The sequence below is a fragment of the Felis catus genome, chromosome B4 (assembly GCF_018350175.1).
Source record: "Felis catus isolate Fca126 chromosome B4, F.catus_Fca126_mat1.0, whole genome shotgun sequence".
NCBI lineage: Eukaryota > Metazoa > Chordata > Mammalia > Carnivora > Felidae > Felis > Felis catus.
In genome coordinates, this window is record NC_058374.1 from 16,143,580 (window position 1) to 16,168,887 (window position 25,308).

At 42.7% G+C, this 25,308-nt stretch overlaps 1 protein-coding gene across 2 annotated transcripts in view; it reads right to left on the minus strand.

Moving 5' to 3' along the window:
• The window catches only part of CUBN (cubilin), a 284,543-nt gene that overhangs the window by 127,170 nt on the left and 132,065 nt on the right, over positions 1-25,308 (minus strand). For both annotated transcript variants that reach the window (XM_023256399.2, XM_003988129.5), the window contains exons 30-31: positions 20,472-20,646; positions 18,863-19,032 (exon numbers count right to left, since the gene is read on the minus strand). In XM_023256399.2, coding sequence (XP_023112167.2) covers positions 18,863-19,032; positions 20,472-20,646 — 345 coding nt within the window. The remainder of the gene's footprint in view (positions 1-18,862; positions 19,033-20,471; positions 20,647-25,308) is intronic.

Below are 25,308 nucleotides of genomic sequence, written 5' to 3' on the forward strand. Positions count from 1 at the left end.
AACATCAATAAGATGTTTAACTCTCTACTGAGGGGCTAAAACTTTTACAATACTGAACTTTAAATCAATGTGGTTCTAGAACACCATTTCTTTCTTTTTTCTTTTCCATTGCTTTTTTTAATGTTCGTATTTTAAATCCACAGGTCCAATAAACCCTAAAACTGATTTTTGTTTAACATTTTTTACAAAATTTTTTTTTAATGTTTATTTATTTCTGAGACAGAGGGAGACAGAGCATGAGTGGGGGAGGGGCAGAAAGAGAGGGAGACATAGAATCAGAAGCAGGCGCCAGGCTCTGAGATGTCAGCACAGAGCCCAATGCGGGGCTCGAACTCACAAACCGTGAGATCATGACCTGAGCCAAAGTCGGCCACTCAACAGACTGAGCCACCCAGGCGCCCCGGCCTCTATTTAACATTTAAAGATTGATTACAAACTCAGTTACATTTTCTTAACCAAGTCAGATTATAGTTTTCAATCTAGTATGACTGCTTCTACTGCACATGTTGAACACCATCAATAATAGTCAAAACAATGTATAAATCAAGGGGCACCTGCGTGGCTCAGTTGGTTAAGCATTCAACTTTGGCTCAGGTCGTGATCTCATGGTTTATGGGTTTGAGCCCCACATTGGGCTCTGTGCTGACAGCTCGGAGCCTGGAGCCGGCTTTGGATTCTGTGTCTCCCTCTCTCTCTGTCCCTTTCCCCACTCACGCTCTCTTTCCTTGAGTAAAAATTTATTTTACTCAAAAATAAATAAAAACTTTAAAAAAAAACAGTGTATAAATCAAGATTACAAAACCTTGTTACTACATTTATACTTCAACCTACTCTCAAATGTTACCACCATTGTTTTAATCCAAGACTTTAGGGGCGCCTGGGTGGCGCAGTCGGTTAAGCGTCCGACTTCAGCCAGGTCACGATCTCTCGCGGTCCGGGAGTTCGAGCCCCGCGTCAGGCTCTGGGCTGATGGCTCGGAGCCTGGAGCCTGTTTCTGATTCTGTGTCTCCTTCTCTCTCTGCCCCTCCCCCGTTCATGCTCTGTCTCTCTCTGTCCCAAAAATAAATAAACGTTGGAAAAAAAAAATTTTTTTTAATCCAAGACTTTATTTTTGGTATACTTGGCTTTATACTTTCCGAAGGTGACAGCTATAACATCCTTAGAGTTCAGTAATGTTAATACTATCTTGCTTTAAAGAATACCTTCCTAGAATGCCTTGGGAGTCTAGAGAATATGCCAATTGACTCTTGGTCAAGACTATCCACACGAGACTATTTGCTTCTCTTGGGGTGATGTGTTTGTTTAGCACAGCATTTCTTATACTTCAGCAGAACACTGGGGTTCTGTGAGGTATACAGACTCCCCCACCAAAAAAATACCACCAACAAAAACAACACATACACTAAGAGGATTTTTACAAGTCCATACACTCACAAAGGCAAGACTCTTTTAGTCTCCTTTATCTCTCCCCAAACTCAGAGGCCTAGTGAGTAAGTAGGTATTGTTCCTTCTTTTCTAAATGGCTGCAATCCTCTTAAGGCAAAAAAGTAAGGTAGAAGTTTAGGGCTAAATGGTTCAGAAAGTCATAAGAATGAGCCACTTCCCAGGGGATCCTTTGAATGGGCACATCTTCCAGGATGTCTATGTGTTTCTCAGACCTCCCTCCCCCAGAGACCCTGGAATCAAAGGGCCTTGGTTGCAGTTCATACGGCTGGAGCATTGCTTTTCAGGAAGTGGATCTGAGGTAGAAGGTTTCCAGATGTCCCTGAATCAAAATTATATACCACTGAAACACTACATTTGATTAGCACGTTGTAATTTTATAAGGACCATCAGAAACATCCTAATCTAGTCCTCAAGACCATGTGATTTTTTTGTTTGCATGAAGAAAATGAGACTTAGTGTGCTATTAAAGTATTGCCTCATCCAGTGTAAGCTAGTGACTAATCCGAGTTCATACACACAGTGAGTAGAGTCAGGAACTTACGTCCCCTGTCTCCAAATTCTATATTATATCTTGTCACTTCTCTTTAAAATGCTGACGATAGTTATTAAGATATATATATCCAGTTGTTGCTTTATGAAAGTGGAAGACCTCAGATTAACAAGGAAACAAATGATTTTTTAAATAGTTTAGAATAGCAATTCTTTTATTTTAGATGGTTCCTAACTCTTGTAATACCAAATAAATTTAACTTTTTTTTTGAGAGAGAGAGAGAAAGGGAGAGTGGGGGAGAGGGGCAGAGAGAGAGGGAGGGAGAATCTTAATCAGGGCTCCATGCTCAGCGCAGAGTCTGACGTGGCACTTGACCTGACAACCATGAGATCGTGACTTGAACCGAAATCAAGAGTCAGATGCTTAACCGACTGAGCCGCCCAGGCATCCCCAAATCAATTTAACTTTTAATTTATAAAATTATAAGAAAAAAACTGCAAGGAAGAAAATATGAGAAACCTTGATCCCATTTATTTAAAATTCTAAAGTCATGGAAATTATCAATATGCATTTCCCCTTACTTCCATTTAGTTCCCAAGGCAGACCTAGCAAATTATATTACTATTGGAGACACACATAACAGTCACATAACTTACAGATATATAATTCTTATTTAAGTATACTGCCAAGAGTTTGCTAGGCCTGAGAATTGGTTTTCTGATCTGTTGCTCAAGTGGTAAAAGTCAGAGAAATATACCACCCGCCCCCCGCCCCCCGCAAAACCGGTACATTTCCATTAACTCATTTCTAGATGACATTAGTAAAATTTTGAAGTTGAATCCACAAAAGAAAAAGTAGCCATGCCCCTGAAAGCTCCAACTACTGGGACTCTAAAAACAAAGGCATATCTGCTTGAGGGATAACCTAATTTCTACAAGAAGTTAATCGGTCCCTTTACAAAGCACCCAGAGTTTTGTCAAATTTCCGGATACCAACACACACATTCAAAATGCCTAAACTTATATTTATCACATGAAAATAGGAGACTAAGAGAGTAGACTTGGGCACATAACAGACAGTAAATATTTGATGTATGGATGAGTGCATGAATTACATAGGTAAGAGTATATGGCCTCTAAGAACAGAGGACTAAGAATGAGAGAAAGTCCAGAGTTAGGAAATAGCTGTCCTCCCTCTCATGGATTGGAATGTATAAATGCATAGCAGGCATGACAGTGAGTAAAAGAGGCTATTCACAGTGGGAAAGAGGTCAATTGGGGCTGCTTTCTGGGCAGGCTTTTTCCATTTTGGCCCCAATGGGCAATGGAGGAGGGTCTAATCACAGGACATGGCTTATGCCACACACACAACTGCCCAGTGCCCTTCTCACAGGCAGTGCCAATCTTTTGCCAGCACTGCGGGAGAACACGGAAGGCGGAAGGTGGGCAGAGGACATCAGGCCTGTCCCCAGAGCCCAGAGTATTCAGGACACATGACATTATGGCGCTCTTAGGAACCCTCCACACTCTAAGCTCTAACCAGAAGTTAGAACTGAGCCAAACATTTGTGTACTTGCACAAACATTTTAATACTTGATGCTTTAATATCTTAAGGAGATCTGAGAAATCTTTTTTTTTTTTTTTCAGAGTTAACACGTGTCGGCTCCAGCGTAAAGTGACATTGGGGTGGAGAGCCATTCAGGTACAAGACTAACAGTCCTTTGTGATGACATTTATAGAGGCCTGGGTCAGGGTGCTAAGCACTGGTAATTTGAGAAAAGAGAGGAAACTTCTGCCGTCCCATATACTTACTGATGATAGAAATAAGTGTAACTGACATGAGTGTAAAGCTCGGACTATTCACCAGAATTAAATGAGTACAAAGATACAAAGCCCTCACAATACTTTCTGGCACACAGTACGTACTTGAGAGATATAAGCCTCTATTTGTGAAGGGAGACAAAGAGAAGGATAAATTGCTCTGTATGAAACGAACAAAAGTAGGAAGCTATTGCAGCAAAACCAAAAAGAGGTCTGAGAGAAGGGGTTTGTCCAGCAACACGGATGAGGCTGGAGCATAACCCATGGATAGTACCAGCTGGGACTGTTGGGGCGGGGTGGCAGGGAGCGGGGCGGTAGGGGCAATTCTGACCTGGCTCCCAGTGATTCATGTCCCCGTGTAATCACCCCACCCCCACCCTGCCCAGGAGTGCGGGCTGCACCTAATGACTTACTTCTTCCAATGAAGAGATGAGATCCACGGTGATGGGATGTCACTTCCATGACTAGGTTACAAAAGAGGGACTGTTCCATCTCGTCAGCTCTTTCTCTTGCACTCTGCACTGCCTGCTTTGATGAGTCTAGCCGCTGTGCTATGAGATACCCTGCAGAGAGGCCCTCCTGGAGAGGAGACGAGGGAGGCCTCCAGCCCATTTTCTGCGGGGAACTGAATCCTGCTGCCGACTATGTGAGCCAGCTAGGAAAGGGCCAGGTACCCGGCACCCTCATTCTTGGCTCACAGAAATGTTCAATGTTGTTGTTTTAAGGCATTGGGGTTTGGGGATATTTGTTATGCAGCAATCGATAACTAATGCAGGAGGTGTGAAATGAGGGACCGAGAGAGAAATGAACAATGGAATCTTAAGGATCACTTTTGAACTCGACTGCTCTGCTGCTATTTGCAGTAAACACCTGCCAGTGCTCCAAATAGTTAGTCAAAGTCTACTACACAAAGGAGCCTCAAGATCGTGGTATTTTGGAGAAATTAAAAACAAAGTGTAAATTCCAATATTCTCTTAACAAGGGGGACGGAGAAAGGGAATGGCCACAAGAAGCAAGAGACAGTGGGCTTAAAATGTGAACTGCGGCAAGAAATAGCCATCTGGTTGACCTCCTTCTTTCTCTCTTCACTTCTCCTCTCTCCTCATTTCTCTACATAGAAATCCCTGAAAATATCAGGGGAGAATAATGAGTTTCCTAGACCCCTGAGTCTCCTTTTCCTCACCCGGAGTGATCAACCACTGAACACTACTGAGGGAGCAAACATTACTCATGAACTTAGTGACATGGAGGTCCCTGGAGGTCTAATGAGTTGTTTGGACATAATTATGGACAGACACTAACTGAGTGGACGGAGCTGTGTGTGCAAAGGGGAGAAACAGAGGACTAAGTGTTGACACCTTCACTTCTCTTTTAACAGTTGGCTCCTCTAGGGATGGAGGAAGGAGCCATGAGGTAATATGTGCTGCCTGGCACAGGAGAAGTACTCAGTGAATCCAGTTATCCTGTTTTCTTTCCTTGTTTCTTCCTTAGTTCTTTGGAAAATACGGCTATCACAAACTGTTCGGGAATTTGTGATAGGATCCATTAATGTACCAGCTGACTTGGAGATAACAAAGTACCTGACCTCTTTGAGGAAAGGCAATGATTTCAAATATGGGTTCCTCCCCAAACACCTTCCCTAAAAAACCTTCCCAGCTCCACAACACAGCTTCATAAATACTCCACAAGTGGAGCCTCAATGGATGTCCATATCCATGGTTAGTTCAAACCACACTGGTCATATCCCTTCTGTTGCATGGCCTTTGCTGACTGGCTATGCACAGGCTCCAGCCTGTCTGACATTTTCCATCAGATCAACTAAAGCCCAGGGGCAAGCACACTGACCTTCGATTAAAAACACCCGGGAAACACAGGGACCTTATGGTCAGAACACCTGGAAGCATTCTGTTCTTAGGTCCCAACACTTGAGTCCTGGGTCCACCGAGGGTATTTGTTTTCTTGCCAAGGCACTTCAGAAGCCGCTGGTTATTGTTCCATCATCTCACAAATGGGGGTGGAGGATCTCTCCCTCTGTCTCATCATTGTAAAGATCAAGTCAGACAATGTATTGGAAGCGTCGTGGAAAGAATATAGTATGAATGTGAAGGTAAGTTTCTCCCATTCATTATGGGAATCCTCACGTGTATATTTCCAGTAGGATTTGGCAATGCAGAGTAAATGTAAAAGCTAGCACTTCCACGTCAATATGTCTAACCTAGGGAAACTCTTGCATGATTGCATTCGGAAATACGTCCAAGAACGTCCATTGCTATAAGAGTTGCAACAGCTGAATATTGGAAGCAATTTGCACATGCATTCACAGTGGAATGGGCATGCGACTTGTGGTATACTCATGAAATGGAGTATTGTACGATGGCAAAAAGAATGAATTAAGGGCGCGTGGGTGGCTCAGTCGGTTAAGCGTCCGACTTCAACTCAGGTCACGATCTCGTGGTCCGTGAGTTCGAGCCTCGTGTCGGGCTCTGGGCTGATGGCTCAGAGCCTGGAGCCTGCTTCCAATTCTGTGTCTCCCTCTCTCTCTGCCCCTCCCCTGCTCGTGCTCTGTCTCTCTCTGTCTCAAAAATAAATAAACGTTAAAAAAAATTAAAAAAAAAAGAATGCATTAGATCTAAATGCATTACAGAGTAGGCAAACGTTAAAAGCAGAATGTTGAGTGAACAGAGCAAATAGAAGGGTATTGTATTTGCGGTATTCCTTGCTTAAAGTTTTAAAACTTGCAAAATAATATATGCTGTATATGAAAACTACAAAAAAATGAAAAAGTATAAAAATAGCCATGGGCGCTGTAAACCCAAATTCTGATAAGCAGTTTCCTCTGTGATGAGAACAGGGAATACTGTCAGTGCGGGTGACACATGGGACCTCACTGTCTCTTTAGTAATTCCTTTATTTTGGGGGAAAAAAAAGAACTTGAAGCAAGTATGGGAAAATATTACAATTTGGCAAGTCTGGACAGTGAGATGACTTTGTTCTTTATACACTTCACATGTATTATATAGTCTATACTTTTTTATATACTTAAAATATTTCATAATAGAGTGTTCACTAAAGAAAAGAGCGTCTAGATAAAGAAAATAATAGGGAATGTCGAGTCAGATTCACATATAAATATGGTCTTCATAGCACTATGATAATAAAGAAGTAATCAAAATGGTCAATAATAAGCTAGCGGTTAAAGAAATTCTAGTATGTCTATATAATTGATTAAATAGCCAAGGATACTACTTTTGAGGAGAAACGTATTAAGTGTTAAGTGGGAAATGTAGGATACAAAATGATGTGTGGTATTAGCTTAACTACCTATGTGTATGTGTGTGTAAGTGTGCATGTGTGTGTATGGACAGGTATGTAAGTGTAGGAAATAAGCTAAAATGTTTCAGGGTTTGTCCTTACATTGCAAAATTATGGATGGCATTAATTTCTTTTGTTCTTCTTTCCTGTATTTTAGAAATTCAACATGAGGAGCATGTAAAACTTTTAAATACTGTATATATTTAAAATGTTTAAGTGTGCAGCCAGTCAGACATGTAAGGAAAGAACTCCATACAAAGACAAGAAAATATGTTACTCATATGACAGTGCCACAGTATCTAAGGCAGATGGCTATTAATGCCACTTAATCTGGTCTCTGCAGCCCAACAAGAATGTAGTTAAACAGATATGGGTTCTGTTTTAAGATCTCCAAGGCATTTGCTGGTTGGTTAATATCTCCAACTGTAGTGCAGACCTCTCTCCGAGCTCCAGGCTTATCTATCCAACTGCATTCCAGACACCACTGATCGTGTGGCCCCACAAACCTTGAGCATCGATGTCTCAAACTGAAGTCATCTTTCCTCCCCTAATTCCTCCTTCACCCTCATTTCTTGCCTCCATAAATGCCCACAGCAGGTTATGCACTTGGTGAACATTTTCAGACCCCTCCCATATTTCCCGAATCCAATGGATCTATGTGTTTTGCCAATTCTCTCTCCGATGTATCTCCTGGACCCATGCCACCACTTTCCCGCAGGGGCTCCTCTGGGTGTGGGACCTCATCACCTCTCCCCTTGGTCACCACGGCGCCTGAACTTTTCCCTGGCTAAATATGTGTCCCCTTTAACTCAGGCTCCAAACAACTGCCACTGTGGGGCGCTCTTCATAAAATGTAAAATCTGATTCAACGAGAAAGCTGAATACCCCAATGATATAAAATACTGCACTAAATAAAGACAAGTAATTACTGATGTTTCGCTTTGAGGGAAAGAACAGGTGTCTGACTCGGATGCAGTGCACAGCCCTGAGCCCCAAGCCCCCTCCCCACTGATCCAAATTCTGGCTGATGGAATGACTCATGATCACATCACTGGAATAGTCAGCACGCACAGCCCGAAGCATATGACCCAGGGGGAAAAATGAACAGTAGCTTCCTCAGTAATGGTTGTATTTTCATCTCCAGAAACTGGAATCTATTCCCTCAGATCGAGTTGGAGAGGGGAAGTGAGAAAATATTTCTACTGTATCTCCAATTTTCTTGTTTTACTAAGTTTCATCTTGCTCGAGGAGGAAATAAACCAACTAAATATGCATGGGCTAAAACTATTACAAACTGGAGGACGAGGAAACTATTTTAATTCAAAAGCAAAAACACACGGTGTGTTTTATAATCCGCAAAGTATGACAGCGTTTGGTCTGAGCTCCAGAGCTGAGCTTTCCCTGAAAACAAATCATGAATGTATATGAATAGATATAAATGTATATGAATATGTTTTTATTGTCATTTTCTGCACCACTACTTTTTTTTTCTGAACTCATTTGTGAATCTTCTGGAAGGTATTAAAATAACACATTTATGAAGTAATAAAAATCGCTGAGATGATATGGCCAAGAATGTGCGAAAACAAATTATATGTTTTAAGATTTAAAAAAATATTTTAAGATAAGACTGGCCTTTATAACTAATGATGGTAGTCAGCAATGAACTATGGATTATGGATCCAGTTCTGGGTACCTACGGTTCACAATTTTTGAAAAGATAAGACCTTTAACATAGTTTCAGTAGTAACAAGCAGTAGCAGGAAAATTGGGAGTAACAATTAACACTTATCTATACCAGACACTATGCTAAATGCTTTACCTTTTAAAAAATTCAATTTTTCTTACAATTCTACTTTACATTTGGTAAAGTTGAGGCTCAGAAAACAGAGCTTGCTCACAGCCACATACTAAGTAGTATAGAGCTAGTAATGAATCCCGTCCGTTGGACATCTGATCAATTATCATGAAACCAACTGAAAAGATAAAATCAAGTTTTATCCATGACCTCCAAGAAAGATAATCATGGGAGCTCAGGAAATAGAATGGAAGTGTCTCGTTTATTTAGACCTGCAATAAAGCATTCCTACAGTGGCATTTTAGAATTTGGGGCCCCCATGGATTTCAGAACAGTTGGCACCTGTCATGGATTCCATCCCACTGAACATGCATGGGATTCCCAGCATGGCTTATACAGCACATTGTGTAACAAAGGGCACAGTGTCCAGGGCCAATACATAACCCTAAGATTTCTATCCCTGATTCCTAAACTCAGTTTTATTCTTTTTTTTTTAATGTTTGGTTATTTTTGAGAGAGAACAGAGACAGAGAGAGACAGAGAGAGAGCGCGCGAGCATGAGCAGGGGAGGGGGGGCAGAAAGAGAGGGAGACACAGAATCCAAAGCAGGCTCCAGGCACAGTGCCCAATATGGGGCTCGAACCCAAGAACTGGGAGATCATGACCTGAGCACTTAACCCACGCTTGACTGACTGAGCCACTCAGGCGCCCCTCAGTTTTATTCTTAGGTTCAGATCTAAATCCCCTTCTCGTCCTTCTCTGGTCTAAAAAGCCATAACCTGTCTGGTCTAGAATGGCCTCTTCCCTCACCTGGGCCCCAGCTTACTTTGGTTTTCAACCCAGCCTTTATCTTTGACTTCATTTTTGACTCCTTGCAACATGTGTCTACTGCTCTGGATCGCCCTAAAGATTATCAGGGGGAAAGGATAAGATATCTGGGGTTCAGAAGAGACGGTTTGCATCGCAGGAAAAAGTCAATTTGGAGGATGGGAGTCCCTGAAAGATTTTCACGTGCTGCACATGGTGGTGTAGCTGCTAACAGAATTCCCACTTTGGAATGGGAACTGCTCCAAGATAGAGGAAATATTCAGTGATAGGGAGGGGAATCCCTTAGGAAAATATCCAAGTTGTTAAAGTCATAAGTGTATGTGAGGAAGGAAATGAAAATATTACTCATCATAGCAGCCTTTGGGGGGGGTGGGGGGATAGGGGGAGGAAGCATGGGGTTCCTCAGGCAGCGGTGTTTGCCAGCCAGGTGTCTCTGAGGTTAAATACCAGGTGACATTCACGGTGGCACATCTCATACATCAGGACTTCATCATCCCTATTCCTTCGTTCTACATTATTGCACTCAGTCCTCAATTTTTACAGATTCTAACCTCGAGCGATTTGTCATCGTTGCAAGCAGGGACTCAAAGATCCCCGGAAATGTCGATAGGCAAAGAAATCCAAGAAGCTCATTTTGTTTTCACAAATAAACAAGCATTTAGCGAGATTCTGAGCTGAAATGCAAACCGAACAAAACAAAGCCTGTGCCCACAGATTGAGAACTGTGGCTTCCGTTCAGTTAGTCTTTGCTTTGGGGATGTGAATTGTTGGCACCGTTCTTGGTGACTAATTTGGCACTGGAAGGCCAGGTTATCAAAGGCAAGTCACAGAATAAAACATTTTCAAGAAATCCGTCAGAGATAGTCCTCAAGTATCAGCTAGAAACAGAAATGAAACTTCCTGTGGGGAAAAGTGAGGGAGAAAGGGAAGACAGGGAGGCAGGGAGAGGCGGATTCTTGTCATGGATTTATTTGTAAAACAATAAATATTTAAAGAATCGCTTCCATCTTCTCTTTGAAGCACTGAGTTCTATTATTCCTGGGTCTGTTTTGGAACAGATCAATGTTTTAAAAGGAAACACATCATGGGTAGTATCTAAAACTAAATAAATCAATCAAGCAAAATACGGATTCTGCGTCCTGTGTCTGCCCCGTTCCACCCAGGGTGTTACAGTGAAACAACCTACGCAGTGAGCAGACCAGACATTGAGGCTTTGGGTGGGGGAGGGGATCTGGTTTTCTTCAAATCACACACTTTGTTTTCTTTCTCCTGGATGGGGGCAAAAAACTTCCGAAAGAAAACAGTTACTCGTCATGTGCCCTTTTTTTTGTACTAGGCTCGGTTCGCCCGAATGTATATTTTCTCCAAAGCAGAGGCTGGATCTGGACTGTGCTCCGCTTGCTTTTATCTGTTTCTGACTGATTCTCCCAAGGCAGACATTCCATTGTGCTGAGCAAAGAGGATGCTGAAACCAGAGGCAGGAGTCTCCAGGGCCCCGCTGGGGCTGCAGGACCGACCTCTCCCTCTCTCGCACTGAGCTACCACCAGCATTTCTCAGAGATCGATAAGAGCTTGCAGAGCTACGTGGATTTAAGGCTCGGAAGAGAGACTCTAATTAAGCAATTAACTGTCAGTTGGAGGTCACTTTAATACTCAGCCTTCATGAAAGGCAACATAATGGAGCCATTTGCGTGCTGACCATACAGAGTCATGCCCAACCAGTGGGTCCCACTGCTGCCTTAGCAAGAAATACTCACAATGTGTCATTCAGGAGAGCCTGGGGTTAATTACACTAGCCACTCAAAGGGGACAGAGCGGAAAGTGCAAACATATTACCAAATTAGCTGAAACCCGAGTGCCAGTGGAGCTTCCCGATTAGCTCCCCACGATGCCCACCACTTCAATAGAAGTCAGAAAATTCCGTTTCTCTCTCTTTTTTCATTAGAGCAGCATGAAATTCTAGAAAACGGGCTTCTGCGATGTTATCTAAGTTCTCATGCGGCTCAAACTAGTGAGATCGTATATCAATAATTGTGCCAGGGAGTGAACTCAGCACAACACATCCCCAAATGTGTCATCTGCAATTTTCCACTGAAGTACTGACAATTGCAGGAATAGGGACCGCAAAATTCATGCATTCATTTATTCAGCCCTGCATCTATTAGCAATTTGTGTACCAAACAGACTGCTGCCTTTGGGATACAAAGACCACTGCTGTTGGTTGGTCATAGGAAAGAGGATAGAGGCTGTGTATTACTGTTCCATTTTAAGATTTTCATTCGTTTCTTCTACTCGTTAAATTTTGCCTCCAGTTCCACAAAGCCAGAGGGATGGCTTGGGGTTCCCCGTGGGCTCACTCCGCCTCCTTTTAGGACTGCTGGGGACCAGGGCCTGCCACAGGAAGAGCTCTCTTTTGCTCAGCAAGTGGAGTGTGGAGATGACCTCTTCCCAATGCCAGATCTTGCTCCAAAGCTTAGCCAGTCTGTGTGAATCTGACTGTGACCTCTAGAGCGAACCCACACTGACGTCACCGGACCCTCAGGATCTGTTTTTTCATGCCCTCCCTGTGCTCTTCTTCCCACCCACAGACACAACTCCTAACTGGATCCTGTTTCTGTGTGGGTCTCCCAGGCACTCGATTTTGTAAATGGGCAAACTCAGATCCCCCGGCCATGAAAAGAGGGAGTGGTGGAGCCATGCCGGGACACCAGCGCCCAGCAGGGTTGGGCGCATGGTTGACACAGAAGACTGAACGGGTGGATGGAGCCCAGGCCATCTGCCTCCAAAGCAAAGACACCTTCCTCCTCGTATCTGGAATCCTAACACTTTTCCTCATACTGACAAATGAGCTCTGGGTTCATCCAAAAGAGAATGCAAATAGTTTTATTTTTTTCTCCCCCGATTTCTCAGCTGCCTGCGAGTCTGCAATTTGGTTCCTTGCGTGTAGCCTGTAATTTTTCTATTTTACCAGAATACTACCTCTTACTTTAGGCTTGCTTATGTTTTCGTGCCGGCCCTGCTATTAACATCTACCAGGTCTTGATCATGACCATCCAGACTTCACTTTTCTTATTTTTAAAATAAGAATACCACACACAAAAAATTGGGATATGGCAGTAAATTATCTCTAATCTCTCCCCCTGCAACCTTAACATTCTATGTATCTATGCGTTTGCAACCATTAGCCATAATGTCTGTTAAAATTTATATTTCTACTTCTGACAATCCAAACTGTTATAGGAGTTTTAAAAAACACGATGGCTGGTCCCATCCAATCATAATTTACCTTGGTATTTAATAATACACTTGGGCTCTATTAAAAATCCCACGAACACAAACATTACCTGGCAGCATCATTGGCAGCTGAATATTTTTCTCTTTGCTAATGACTCTGTCTCAGCACCGGGACCAAGAAATTAATCTGAATTCTCCAGAATGAATGATGGGCTTTGTGTGAACTTAAGCTGCAGAGATATTATGTAAGATACTGGACTGCTGGGTACGTTTCACACCCAGTGTCCACCTAGCTGTAAAGGATAGATGGTTGGTGCCTCAATGCTTGCGTTCATGAGCCCCCTGGACAACTAACAGTAACTTGGAGCCAAGCTTCCAGCCTCACCAGGATACTGCCCTCCTGGTTCCAAGCTCTGCAGGCCTGCTATCCCTTAACTGGGTCCACTTGGCAACCACACACAGCAGATCTCTACCCCACTCTACCAGAATAGTCCTTCCCCGCGTTACTTTATCTTTTTTGTAAAGGTAGTTCATAAATGGTACAAACAAAAAATAACTTATGTGTGATTTCTGTAATTTTCAGCGTGAATAAATTTGCAAATAAAAATTATATGGCTTAGCGTCAGTCGTGTGTTTTAATTTTGCATTCTGAAAATATGAAATTTATAGGATCTCTTTGTCTCTTCTTCAGATCGCCACCTTGAACACGACTGCATCGATTATTCCCTTTGTCTCTTATATTGAGCTGCTCCTCTTCCACCAGTGCCTTGCCTTTTTCACATGGTCAAGCTTCTCCACTTTCCATTGGTCTCGCCTTACCTGTAGGTTATAACCTTTCATCCCCTTATATCATTCACTGCCATCACTTTAGGAAAAAGCGAAGAAGTTCCTGCCCCTTCTAACCTGTTGTGATCTAGAGTCTTCTACTACTATGCACACCCATCCTGCTCCTTACGAGGTCATCAAAGACTGAATTCAGTAGCTTTGCTCCAATCCTCTTCCTAGTTGACCTCTGCTGGATTTGATACCTTCGATCACCCACTCTTAAAATTGGCTTCGCCCCACATTTCTATACTACCGCTCTCTCTGGTTCTCCACCTGCCTCTGAGTGCTCTTTCTCAGTTTTCTTTTCCTCTGTTTCTCCATTTGCCCCATAAATGGTGGTGTTTCCCAACGAGTTTATTTGGCCCTTTTCTCTTTAGAAAATACTACTGTAAGTGATCACACCCATACTGTTGTGGCTTAACAGCTACCCAGATCTACAGAAATTAATCATACCTACACATCCAGCTCAGATCCCATCTTGAGCACTAAATTCTTATGTCAAACTCTGTAAGGGACATAGTGTAGACCTCTAAACTGAAAAGTTTCCGAATCACATTCACGACGTCCACCCCTTTACTCACTTTCTAGCGTCATCACTCACTCGTTCTTCAAGTGAATAGTCTTCACTTCTTCATCTCTAACACCCACCTCACCCTCCACCATGTCATTAGCCTATAAATTTCAGTGACTATATGACCACCATGAGTTCTCCAATACATCTCTTTTTCTCCATGTCCAAGGCCACCACCCCTGATTTTTCCATAGCTTCCCAAATAGCCTTGTTGCCATCTTTCTCTTCCTCTGCCAACCTAGTCTTCACACAGCTGCCCATTATCATTATAAAACACAGTTTTGAGTTTATGATTCCTCTGTTTTACAGAAAACTTTCATCAACTCATACTATCTATAGGATAATTTCAGATTCAGAGAGTGTAAAAGAGTTTGCCCAGTCCTGAGGCCACTCACGATGTCTTCTATAGACTCTTGGTCTCTGTGTGCTCCCACACATAGCTATACTCCAGGACAACATCTTTCCTATTCCCACACATCTGTGTATATTCATGCCTCTGTGAACAATTTCCCCTATTCTTTTCCCAAAGCCTCTTCTCCTGGTCTCACCACCACATTTCCACTGGTGAAATTCTGCCACTCAAACGTCGTTTCCAAAGTGAAACCTTCCCTGGCTTCCAGATCCAAATGAATCCCCTCTTCTGTTTTCTCATGATTATTACTATAGTCAGCGAGTCCAAGGTATAGGAGATGTCAGGTGCTGTGCTAGGAGAAAGATGCCTAACCGCGTTCTTGTTTCACTGAAGTCCTTGAGGCCCAGAAGGGAAGCACTGGCCCTTAAGCTCACTGTTCCGTCTAGTATTCCCTGCTGTCCCCTCTTCCAGCGCTCACTGCACACGCCTCTCTGTGGGCACTCACCATCAGCATCATTATGATCAGGGCTGGCATGAATCAGTAACTTTCTATATGCATAGCAGGTCACTTAACATGATCTCAAATATCCCAACAACAAACCTGACACAGGTACTTACTATCCCCATGTCACAGTTAAAGAAACTGCATCTATATGTGACTGGGTTACTCCAGGGTAACACAGCTTGGGAAGGGCAAAATTCAGACTCAGCTCTAGGTCCATCCCAACACAGGGTTAGATTTCTTAACCATGGCACCATGCTATTGACGTGGTTCACTTTATACGTGTAAGTCTTGCTCCGGTTGACTTGCATCTGTTTCCAAATGCTCTATCTGCCCACTGGCAGGGATACCCCAACTCCTTCACACAGGATTCCCTCATTTTGACAACTTGTTTGGACTACTACATTTCGTATGTTACCTTATCTGCCAGACTGAACTCCTCCCAGCACCTGTTTTTGGGTTTATTTTCCTGTCTCCATGCCTATGACCAGTTCATATTTGAGGTTTTACTTCCTTCTATCTGTTGCCTTCTACTACAGTTTGTTAAGTCAAGCCCAGCTGCATGCTGAGATATGGCAGTGGTTAAGAGAAAACCCTGTCTATGTATTTATATCTCATATAGGTGGAAAACTCTATTCATGACCGTAGCGGGGGGGGGAAATGTAGCCATGCTGGGCGTGCCTTTGACCTAGGCTTTGTTTACACTCTTTTGTAAGTTAAATTCTATGGGTTGTGGACTTTACCAAAGAGAAGAGAAGATACTGTACCTGGCACTAACCTATTTGGGAAAGGAAGCAAATGGTGGAGAATTGCCCACCGCAAGCAAATCAATGAGGAAAACCACTTGTTTCCGGCCCATTTGAACTTCTCCTGAAGATCCCTTTTTGGTTTCAATGCTTCATTTAACCTTCACTCTTAAAGACTATTTTAGGAGAGTACAAAGTTCCTGATTGGTAGTTATTTTCTTTCTTTAGACTGAAGATAACATTCCATTGTCTTTTCTCCTTCTTTTCTGTTTTCAAGTTTATTTATTTATTTTTAGGGAGAGAGAGAGAGAGGGCGCGAGCGCATGCGTAGGGGGGAGGCAAAGAGAGAAGGGCAGAGAGAATCCTAAGAAGGCAACATGCTGTCAGTGCAGGGCCCGATGTGGGACTCAATCTCATGAACCATGAGATCACCACCTGAGCTGAAATCAAGGGTTGGACGCTTAACTAACTGAGACACCCAGGCACCCCTGACTCTTCTCCTTCTAATTATCACTGTTGAAAAGTCAGAATTTAGTCTGCCACTTCCTAAAAGCAATTTGTCCCCCTACCCACTCCCCTGGCTGATTGTAACATTTTCCTTTTATCTTTAGCTTTTTTTAGATTAGCATGTGTTTCTATTTATTTCTCTTTCTATTTATACTTGCTGAGTTGTTTGGGTTCCTTGGGATTCTTGTTTTTGTAAATGTGACATCTTTCATCAGTTTTAGAGAAGTCTTAATCATTACCATTTCAAATATTGCTTCTGTTCCATTATATCTCTCACTTTTCCTCCTAGGGTGACAATTAAATGTATATTATATCTTTTATAAGCATACTGTATGTGTCTTAACCTCTCTTCTATATTTTCCATCCTTTTGCTTATTGTGATTTTTCCCTAGATTCCTTTGACTTACTTTCCAGTTCACTATTTTTCTCTTCATCTCTATCGAATCTGCCTAAAAGACAAAACACACACACACACACACAAAACAAAAAACAAAACAAAAGAAAAAAAAACCCACTTCCATTGAGATCTAAATTTCAGCTATTCTATTTTATCCAGTTCGGAAAATTTTAGTTGGTTCTCTTCCATATTTGCAGTGTCACCTTTTATAGTTTGCAGTTCCTTGCTGAGAGTTTAAAGTTTGACTTTTATCTCCATGAGCTTGTTTACCAATCATAACTGTTTACCAATATGTGATATTAGTATGTTTGTTTCCATTGTCTGTTACTCATATTGACTCTCATTTATGTTATATCCCCTCCTCATGTACGTGAGTATCTTTGATAGTGTGCCGGCTATTGCCTATGAAAAACTATGAATAGAAATGAAATCTAGGCTGATTTTATCCCCCTTTGAAGAAGATTCTAAATTGTTTTTGCCAGATGCACAAGGATGTATTAACAATCCAGGGTCCTCTCTCAGCTAGGGTCCCCCTCCGATTTTGGGGCCACTCAGGTGACTTAAAGCTGGAATACAGTCTCTGCGAAAGCTGTTTTAATTTTGTTTTACCTAGGATATGGTTTACCAGGACTTCCACCCTGTTCCGGCTCTGGCCTCAAACTCTGATTCTCTTTGCCCTGAGAGGCTCACAGAGGTGCTGCCAACCCCTTCTGAATCAGCAAATGCCCTATAGACAAAAGCTATGTGAAATACTAGGCTCACATCTCTCTCAGATATTAACTCAAAAACTTCACATTACCTTGTCAGTTCTTTGCTGCATTTAGGAAGATGTTTTTTAAATATCAGCTTACAAATTTTAAATTGTCTTTTTCAGGAGAGTTGGTCTGAGTTACCTTTATGGAAAGTAGATGTTCTATCCTTTATGTCTGTACAATGCTTTGCCAACTTAGACCCTGAAGACTCATTTAGAAGACTAAAACAGTCATGAGTCAACTGATCTTTTAAGGAGATTACTTTTTAATCTTGTAAAACAGTATCTGAAATCATACCATGACTGAACTACTTTGAAAAATGTGAAACAACTTTTGAGTTTTCTTGAGTTAAATTTGAAAGCAGGCCAATTGGAGTTTGTGTAAGAAACTGTCAGGAAACTAAAATATAAAGTTCCATCAGCCAAGAGAATCTGGTTTATATTTGAGTGAAATGTCTCTAAATACAAATGAAATATGGAAAATCTTTTGTTAAAAAAAAACAGGTAACCAAAAAAATCAATTTAAAAACAAAAAGAAAATCTCAAAATACATTCTCATTCACTCCTACATCAAGGATACATCCTTAATTTCAGGTGAGAATGCATTAAAGCTGAAAGTAGTGATAGAAACTTTGGTCATCTGACCAATTAATACCCATCTCTCTTTCCTCCACCCCTATCCCCAAATCTATTCTGTCCTAGGGGACACTGATTTGTTCAAGTAGCAGATCGAGATATCCTGAGCTCAAAAAAGTAGAACCCTGTGAAAACCCCCGGAGGCTTAATAATAATTGATTTAAAGTAGTTATGATGAATTCATTCTACTATAAATTCCCTAATCTCTCTTGCAGCCAATTCTGGCCAATGATGTATGTAAGTAAGCAGACTTGTGTGAGAATTTTCTTCCTTGATTAAAAAAATACAAAATAGAAACAAATAGAATTATCCCTTCTCCCTTTTTCTGCATCTGTACTCAGACAAGATGTTCAGAGCTACTGCAGCCATTTTTTGACCACAGGAAACAAACACAAGATGACAAATCAACACACGAAGGATGGTAGAACAGAACCTGAGTTGCTAAACAAACCGCGAGATCATCTACCTCCTGATTTGTATTTAGATAAAAACATAAACATCCTTATATTTTAAGTTGCCAGTAGTTGGGTTTCCTATGATCTGACACTGAAAACATCCATAACTAATGTATCTACTAAATATGCTCATATTATAATGTTTGGGCCCAGGCTTGACTAGAGACAATGCTTGAAATTTGTGTCACCTACCATAATACAAGAGTCCTGAGGTTCAAGGTCAAAGTCAGTGAAGTTCAAGAGAACACGGTGATTTCTTTCCACCCGAATGACCCAGGAGCAGTCGGTGTTACTCCTATAAGGACTGGGGTAATTTGGAGAATGAATCTCTCCATTGGGAGCCTGGAAAATGCCGCCACAACCTGTAAGTAGGAAACCCAGTTCAAAAATGAGAGGAATCCCTGATGGATAAAGCTTTGCCCAATTACCTGGTAGCATAGAACAATATGATGCTTTGTTTGACCACCAGTTTTATGTAGTTGATGATATAATCAGCGTGCAGAACTGAATATCCACCATTAATTCATTCATCCCAACAAAATGAAGGATGACTAAGAAAATACTTCGAATAACTTAAACACTGGTGCCAAAAATAATTTCTAAAATACTCAAACATAAGTGCAAATAAAGTCATGCTCTCATAAAGCCATAAAATGCTTCTTCTTTGTTCTCTAAAAATATAATATACTGTAAGAATAGCACATCTCCTAAGAATTTTGATAATTTAGTAGGAGATGTTTTTAATAATTTAATATCTGCTTTTTAAAATTTAATATTCTGGACCTGGCATAGTTATTCAGTCTTTTTATTCTTATGATATTATCAAGTAAATACCTATCAACATGTATCTCAATGACTTATCATTTCTTGGGTTTATGATAATATAAACCTATAATGGAAAAATGCGAGTATTTTCTAACAATTGACAATAATTGGATAATCTAAACACTATGTGTATATAATCATATGTATAACCCTCACTAAATTCATGCATCATTAACTTTAGGAAAGGCCTAATATAATTTACTGTATCACCTTAGGGTTCCCAAAGTGGGGCCACAAGTTAGCCTGGGGTCACATCTCTGCTTTAGTATTTTCTACCTATGTGACTTTGGACAAATCACAAACTTCACTAAGTCTCAACTTCCTCATTAGTAAATACATTTCCCTCATAAGGTGGTCGTGAGGATGAAAAGAGGTCGTCCTTGTAGAACAGTTAGATTAGATGCCTGGCACATAGTAATCGTCCAATAAACACGGCTATTCTTAGCAGTGATAGCAGTTAACATCTGCTTAAATATTTTGTGTATTAATTTTTTATTTAAAAAATATGCAACAGTAAATATTTTTACACTGCCTAAGACCCTGGGCAGAAAATCACTATATAACACACGGTAATTCCTTGCAATTCACAAACTTAACTTTTACAGTCTGGGCACCTGCCAAGCATCCAAAGATCTACACTATGACATGAAGTAATTTACCACTTTGCTGATGCCCAAATTTGAGGTTGGTGAATGGGCCCGAGTCCCTTGGAGGGTAAGTGAGTCTACCCAACTGCCCCACTTCTGTTTTCACCATGGACTTGCATACTTGCAAGGACTGGTTTTCACATATGAGGTGACTCTGGAAGTAAATTCTATCAGAGTTTTCAGGGAAGAGTAAATGCCAATGCAGTGTGTGCCATTTGAGGAGTCATGAAGCTGTCCCTATGTTGGCCTTTGCACCACTGTCTAATCATTTCATAAAATGTATAAGGGTTCCACTTAAGTGTCTTGAGATGCCTCCTTGGTTTACTCACCTCCAGGGACTGCCTGCCATGTGGCATTGAAGCCTCTCCCATTTATAGAGCTGTCGGTCTTAAAGCGGATGGCTAGCTCATTTCCAGTGCTGGAGACCTGCAAGGGACTCTGAGATGACCTTTGGGCACATAACTGGGCTATTCTGGGCGAGTGGAAATCAGGGCCTCCATAGACCTAAGATGGGATGCAGAAAAAAGGACTGAAATTAAGAGAGAAATTTAAGCAAGGATAACCCTTCCCCTGGCTCCGTTTACCACCATTTCTTGGATTCTATTTTCATTAGAGAGTGAAATCTCAGTCTCCTTGGGTGGGGATGAACTTTAAACTTGAGCTGGATCTTCAAAGGCACTCCCTCAGCCCTAGGAACACACAAGTTCAACCATCCATAAAATGCCTGCTTATTTTCTCAGTCAGAATTGTAGAGCTGAACTGAACAGACTCTTCCAGAATCTTCCCTATCTCCTCTCTTCCTCTTTCCACATCTTCACAGGATTTCCTGCTTTCTTTGGCAGAGGCATTGCAGATAAAACAGTATCAAGTGTGGCTGTCTAACTCTTCTAGGCGCATACGAATAGTCTGAGCATAAAGCCATGTTGTTTGTGAAAGTCAATTCTCTGAACCCTGCTGATCTCCCAGTTACATTTTGTAGGATCTTCTCCTTTGCACCCTGAATAGTGTATAAGATTAGGCATTTAAAGTAATATTTTGCTTCTTCAGAGAGAGTGGAACATACAACCTCTATCAGCGTGTTCTATGATTTCCTCAAGAAGGGACTCCCCCAGATTCTTTCTGAACCTACTTCCAGAATCCCACTGGTGGGAACATGACCAAGAACAGCCTACTTCTTCTGGGGAATTGCCCTGGAGTCTGCCCAGTATCAGGATGGCTCCTTCTAGATGCATCTCACATGCCCACAGGTCTCCTAGGCTACTCCAGTTTGCACCCACCTATCTGACTAGGGTCCAGTGCCTCAGTGACACATTCCTCCCAGCAAGTGCCCCTGGGGTCTCACAGCCACATCTTGCAGGCAGGTGGCACCCAGCCCAGGCCCCGTCTCTGACTCCTCACACATGGGTTCCCGGTGGGGACAGGGGACAGGAAGGTAAGACTCAAACAGTATTGAACCCCCACTTCCGGGCCCTGCCAAACTCGAATTTGTAGAAGAAACACTATTTTTGATGACAGTTTTCAGGCATAATGGTGTCTGGGTCCTTCCCTCTGCCCCACATGGATAGGCTACATAATTCTGTGCTCCGGATCAAAACCGGATCAGGGAAAGCGGCGCTGGGTGAATTTGTACACAGCGCCCTCACACCTCTGAAATCTGTGCAGTCCTCCCACCTAGCTGTGCTCTCCCCGATTCCCCAGGCCCCCAGGTCCTCGCCCACCCTCAGGGCAGCTGTTAACTGATAGGGGGAATCACTCAAGAGTTCTCTGAGAGGAGAGAGCGAGAACAAGAAGCCTACTTTTGGTGAGGAGTGTGTGATTTGAATCTATAATGATTTCTTTGTCTGATTAATTCCCCCCAGCGATGCGAGAAAGGCCAAAATGAATGAAGCTGCTGTTTCACGGAGGGCTGAGCACAAGGGCTTTAATTGCAAAGGAATGAAGCAGGCGGATGGCTTCAAGCTTATTTTCATAGGAGGAGCTATGTTTGTGTGGCCCCCTAAGTCCCATCAAAAGCAGGACTTTAGGAGGAGCCCTGTGTGGCCCTTTACACGTACACATATGCAAATGGCAGAAACAGATTGCTTCTGGTTTACCCCATCCTTTGCTGTTTGTGGGATCTGCCTGCCCCCCCCCCCACTCCCCATCCCCCCCACCCAGAACACAGTCCTCAGAGCATGAAACTGACAGCCTGTGCTGCTAATCAGCCATGCTCAATAAACAGCACACATTTGGAGAGAACACTGAGCACAAGGCTTTAGTTCTGACAAAGAAAACTTGCACGTCGGCAAAATATTCTTTGTTTTCCCTGCCCAGGGTCCCCTTAAGATCACAAACATAACGGGGATGAGTCGGCGGGGCCCAGAAGCCTCCAGAAGAATCAACACTGCCGCTTTCGACATTCTTTGCTTCCACTCTAACAGGGCTGGGCTCACAACGGACCATCGCAGAGAGACCAGAGGGAATAAACTGACCACACCAAGCAATTGTCCTGATTTATTGCCCCAAGGAGTGGATTTCCTTTTCTGCTTTATGCAGGTTCAGGCTTCTTTCTCAGAGACTGAAATAAAATCAGCCCAGAGTGTTTCCATGACCCAAACAATAGAACGGTACTTTTGGCTTCCACAAATAAAACCGAGACTTAACGCGTGACTCTTCAAAAGAGGAAAAAGATGGAAAGAATTTCAGGGTGTGGTTCATTCGACTACAGCATATGACTAAACTTCGGGGGGAAAAAAACCGGGTCTGATGATCAGAGATTAAGAAACGTGTTTTTAGCAAATGCTCAGGATATAGAACATTTCAAAGCCTATGGTTTTAATCTGTTTTGAACATCACTTTCTGCACTGTTAGCTCCATTTATTGTTACAATCAAGTCAGCATTCCAGGGTTATGAGTAACCAAACGGCTGTTGCTTTAATGCAACTGGCCACTTTCCGCACACTGAGTTTTTAGGGGAACAAATACTGGCTCTTGGTAAAATCTGGTGAAACCCAGGTAAGCCCCAATACCTGCTGACAGGTCCTACTTGGCTGTGCTCAGAACAGGAGGGGATGGTGTGCAGGCTGAGACGAGTGGGTCAAGAAAATCAGCAGTCTCAAGGCCACATACCTACCGGGGGTAACATTCTGAAACCTATAGCTAGCGTGTTATCAGCAGCTACGGTATGAGAGATGGAAAAAATCATTTTATCATCATTAGTGCAAATTTATTACAGCACTTTCCACCTGCCATGAGCATGTGCAAGGATGTCAAATAAGGGTTTTGAACAAAAGGTAAGGGGGTGACTCATTTCAGCCTTAAGCAAGCTTTCCCAAAACACTTAAGGGGCTCAAGATTTTGATGGATTTTGATGGAACATGGGAGACCACCTTGTCCTAATATAAATAAGCCCCAGGCTGACTTGTCCTAATATAAATAAGCCCCAGGCTGACTGTAGCCTCTTCTCAGAGCCCTTTTTGTGCAGACACAGGACCCTGCCTAAACACAGCTGCCTGGAGACCCTGCTTTGTCCCCCTGTCCCCAAGCCACTTACAGCGAGCAGCCCCAGTCTGCTTTCTCACGTAATGGGCGGGACAAAACGCAAAGCACAATGAACCCATTTACATTTTGCCAAGTGGGCAACAATCACAGGCACTTCGGAATATGAAAATGAAGGGTTCGGAACATTTCACATTACTGTGGAAAAGTCTGCTGCCAGCCCTTTGTAAGTGTTAAGGGGTTTTATGCCACCGAAAAATTCCTTGCTGGCAAGAAGGACCATTTGAACCTTCCACATGTGAGTGTTGTTCCTACTCATACTGGGAGTGTGAATTTCAAGAGCCACCTTGTTCCCCTAAAACCTTTCCTCTTCTGAGATGGAGCCATGACTTGGCAACACCCAGTACTTACATGAAGACCAGGGTAGAGGTTTTAACCCAAGGACGTACCTGCTCTGTCTCTGATTTCACTTACTGAGCATTATCCGCCTTTGGAGAGCCTGGCACTGCTAAACGCAATTCTGTGAGTCTGCGTCCACTCCGTGAGGGCACGGTTTGGGAACCCCACTTCTTTTCAAGGAAGGGACTTGTTTTATAAGTAAAGTTTTTAAACGTTAAAGTTTCCTATGAGGTCTGTGCTGCTCGTTCCAATAACTTGCACATTGCCCACCTCTGTCTATCTTTACGTACTGGCTTACGTGCAGCACCAAGGAGCGGATGTGCTCAGTTCTTAGCTTTTCCACCCACTATCCTCAGGGTCATGGAAAGATCCATCAATATTTCCAAGCCCCTGTTTGGACAACAATAAAACGGGGACAAAATTCCCTTCATACTCTGCTGGATTATTTCACATTCAAAGGGGAAAATGGATGTCACAGTCCCTTTGCAAGCCACCACCAACGCACGTTATTATGGCATGTCAGGGATTCGTATGCTTTCATTCTTTCCACAAATATACATCAAGTGTTCACTATTTGCCAAGTACTCTGCGGCAGGTATAGCAGGAAAGCAAAACCGAAGCAAACAAACAAACAAATACCCAGGCTTTCATGGGGTTTAAGTTCTACTAGATATGGAACCTTGCCATGAAACGCTCTAGCAATCTCCAGAGCTGAGGCGATAGGCGCTTTGTGTATAGGAAGCCATTCAGTTTTGCACTCAGTTTCGGTTCCTAATGACCAGGGCCCTGCGATAAATGGCTGGTTGTAACAGATTCTCAAGGTCATCCCAACTATCTGAGATAAACCCTGTGCAGTAGTGTTGCGTTTCGTGCCCTGCACCATGTTGACCCCCCTCAGATTGCAGCTGCCCTCTCACCCCCAAGCCCACCCCTTCTCTACACTCTGCCTCCTCACTGCCTTGCCTAAGGGAGTTTTCTCAGACTGAAATGGAGGGCATTAACAATCCCCAGTGCAATCCATCAATGGGGACAGGAGCTGGGGGAACAGTGCCTCAGACTCTCACCCTTAGGGGCATGGTTCTGGCGAGCAGTCCCCATAGCCCCTCAGCGGGTCCCAGTGGGATAAAGCTCAAGTGGCCCACAGGGGCTCCCATCACTGGCTCTTCCTCCTTCACCCTCCCTCCCACTGTCCCCTTTCCTCCTGCTTTCTGATACCACCTGCTAGTCCAACTGCCTGCCCCCAAGTCCTTCAAGAGTCACTGCTTTTAGGGAAAGCCAAACTGAGATAGT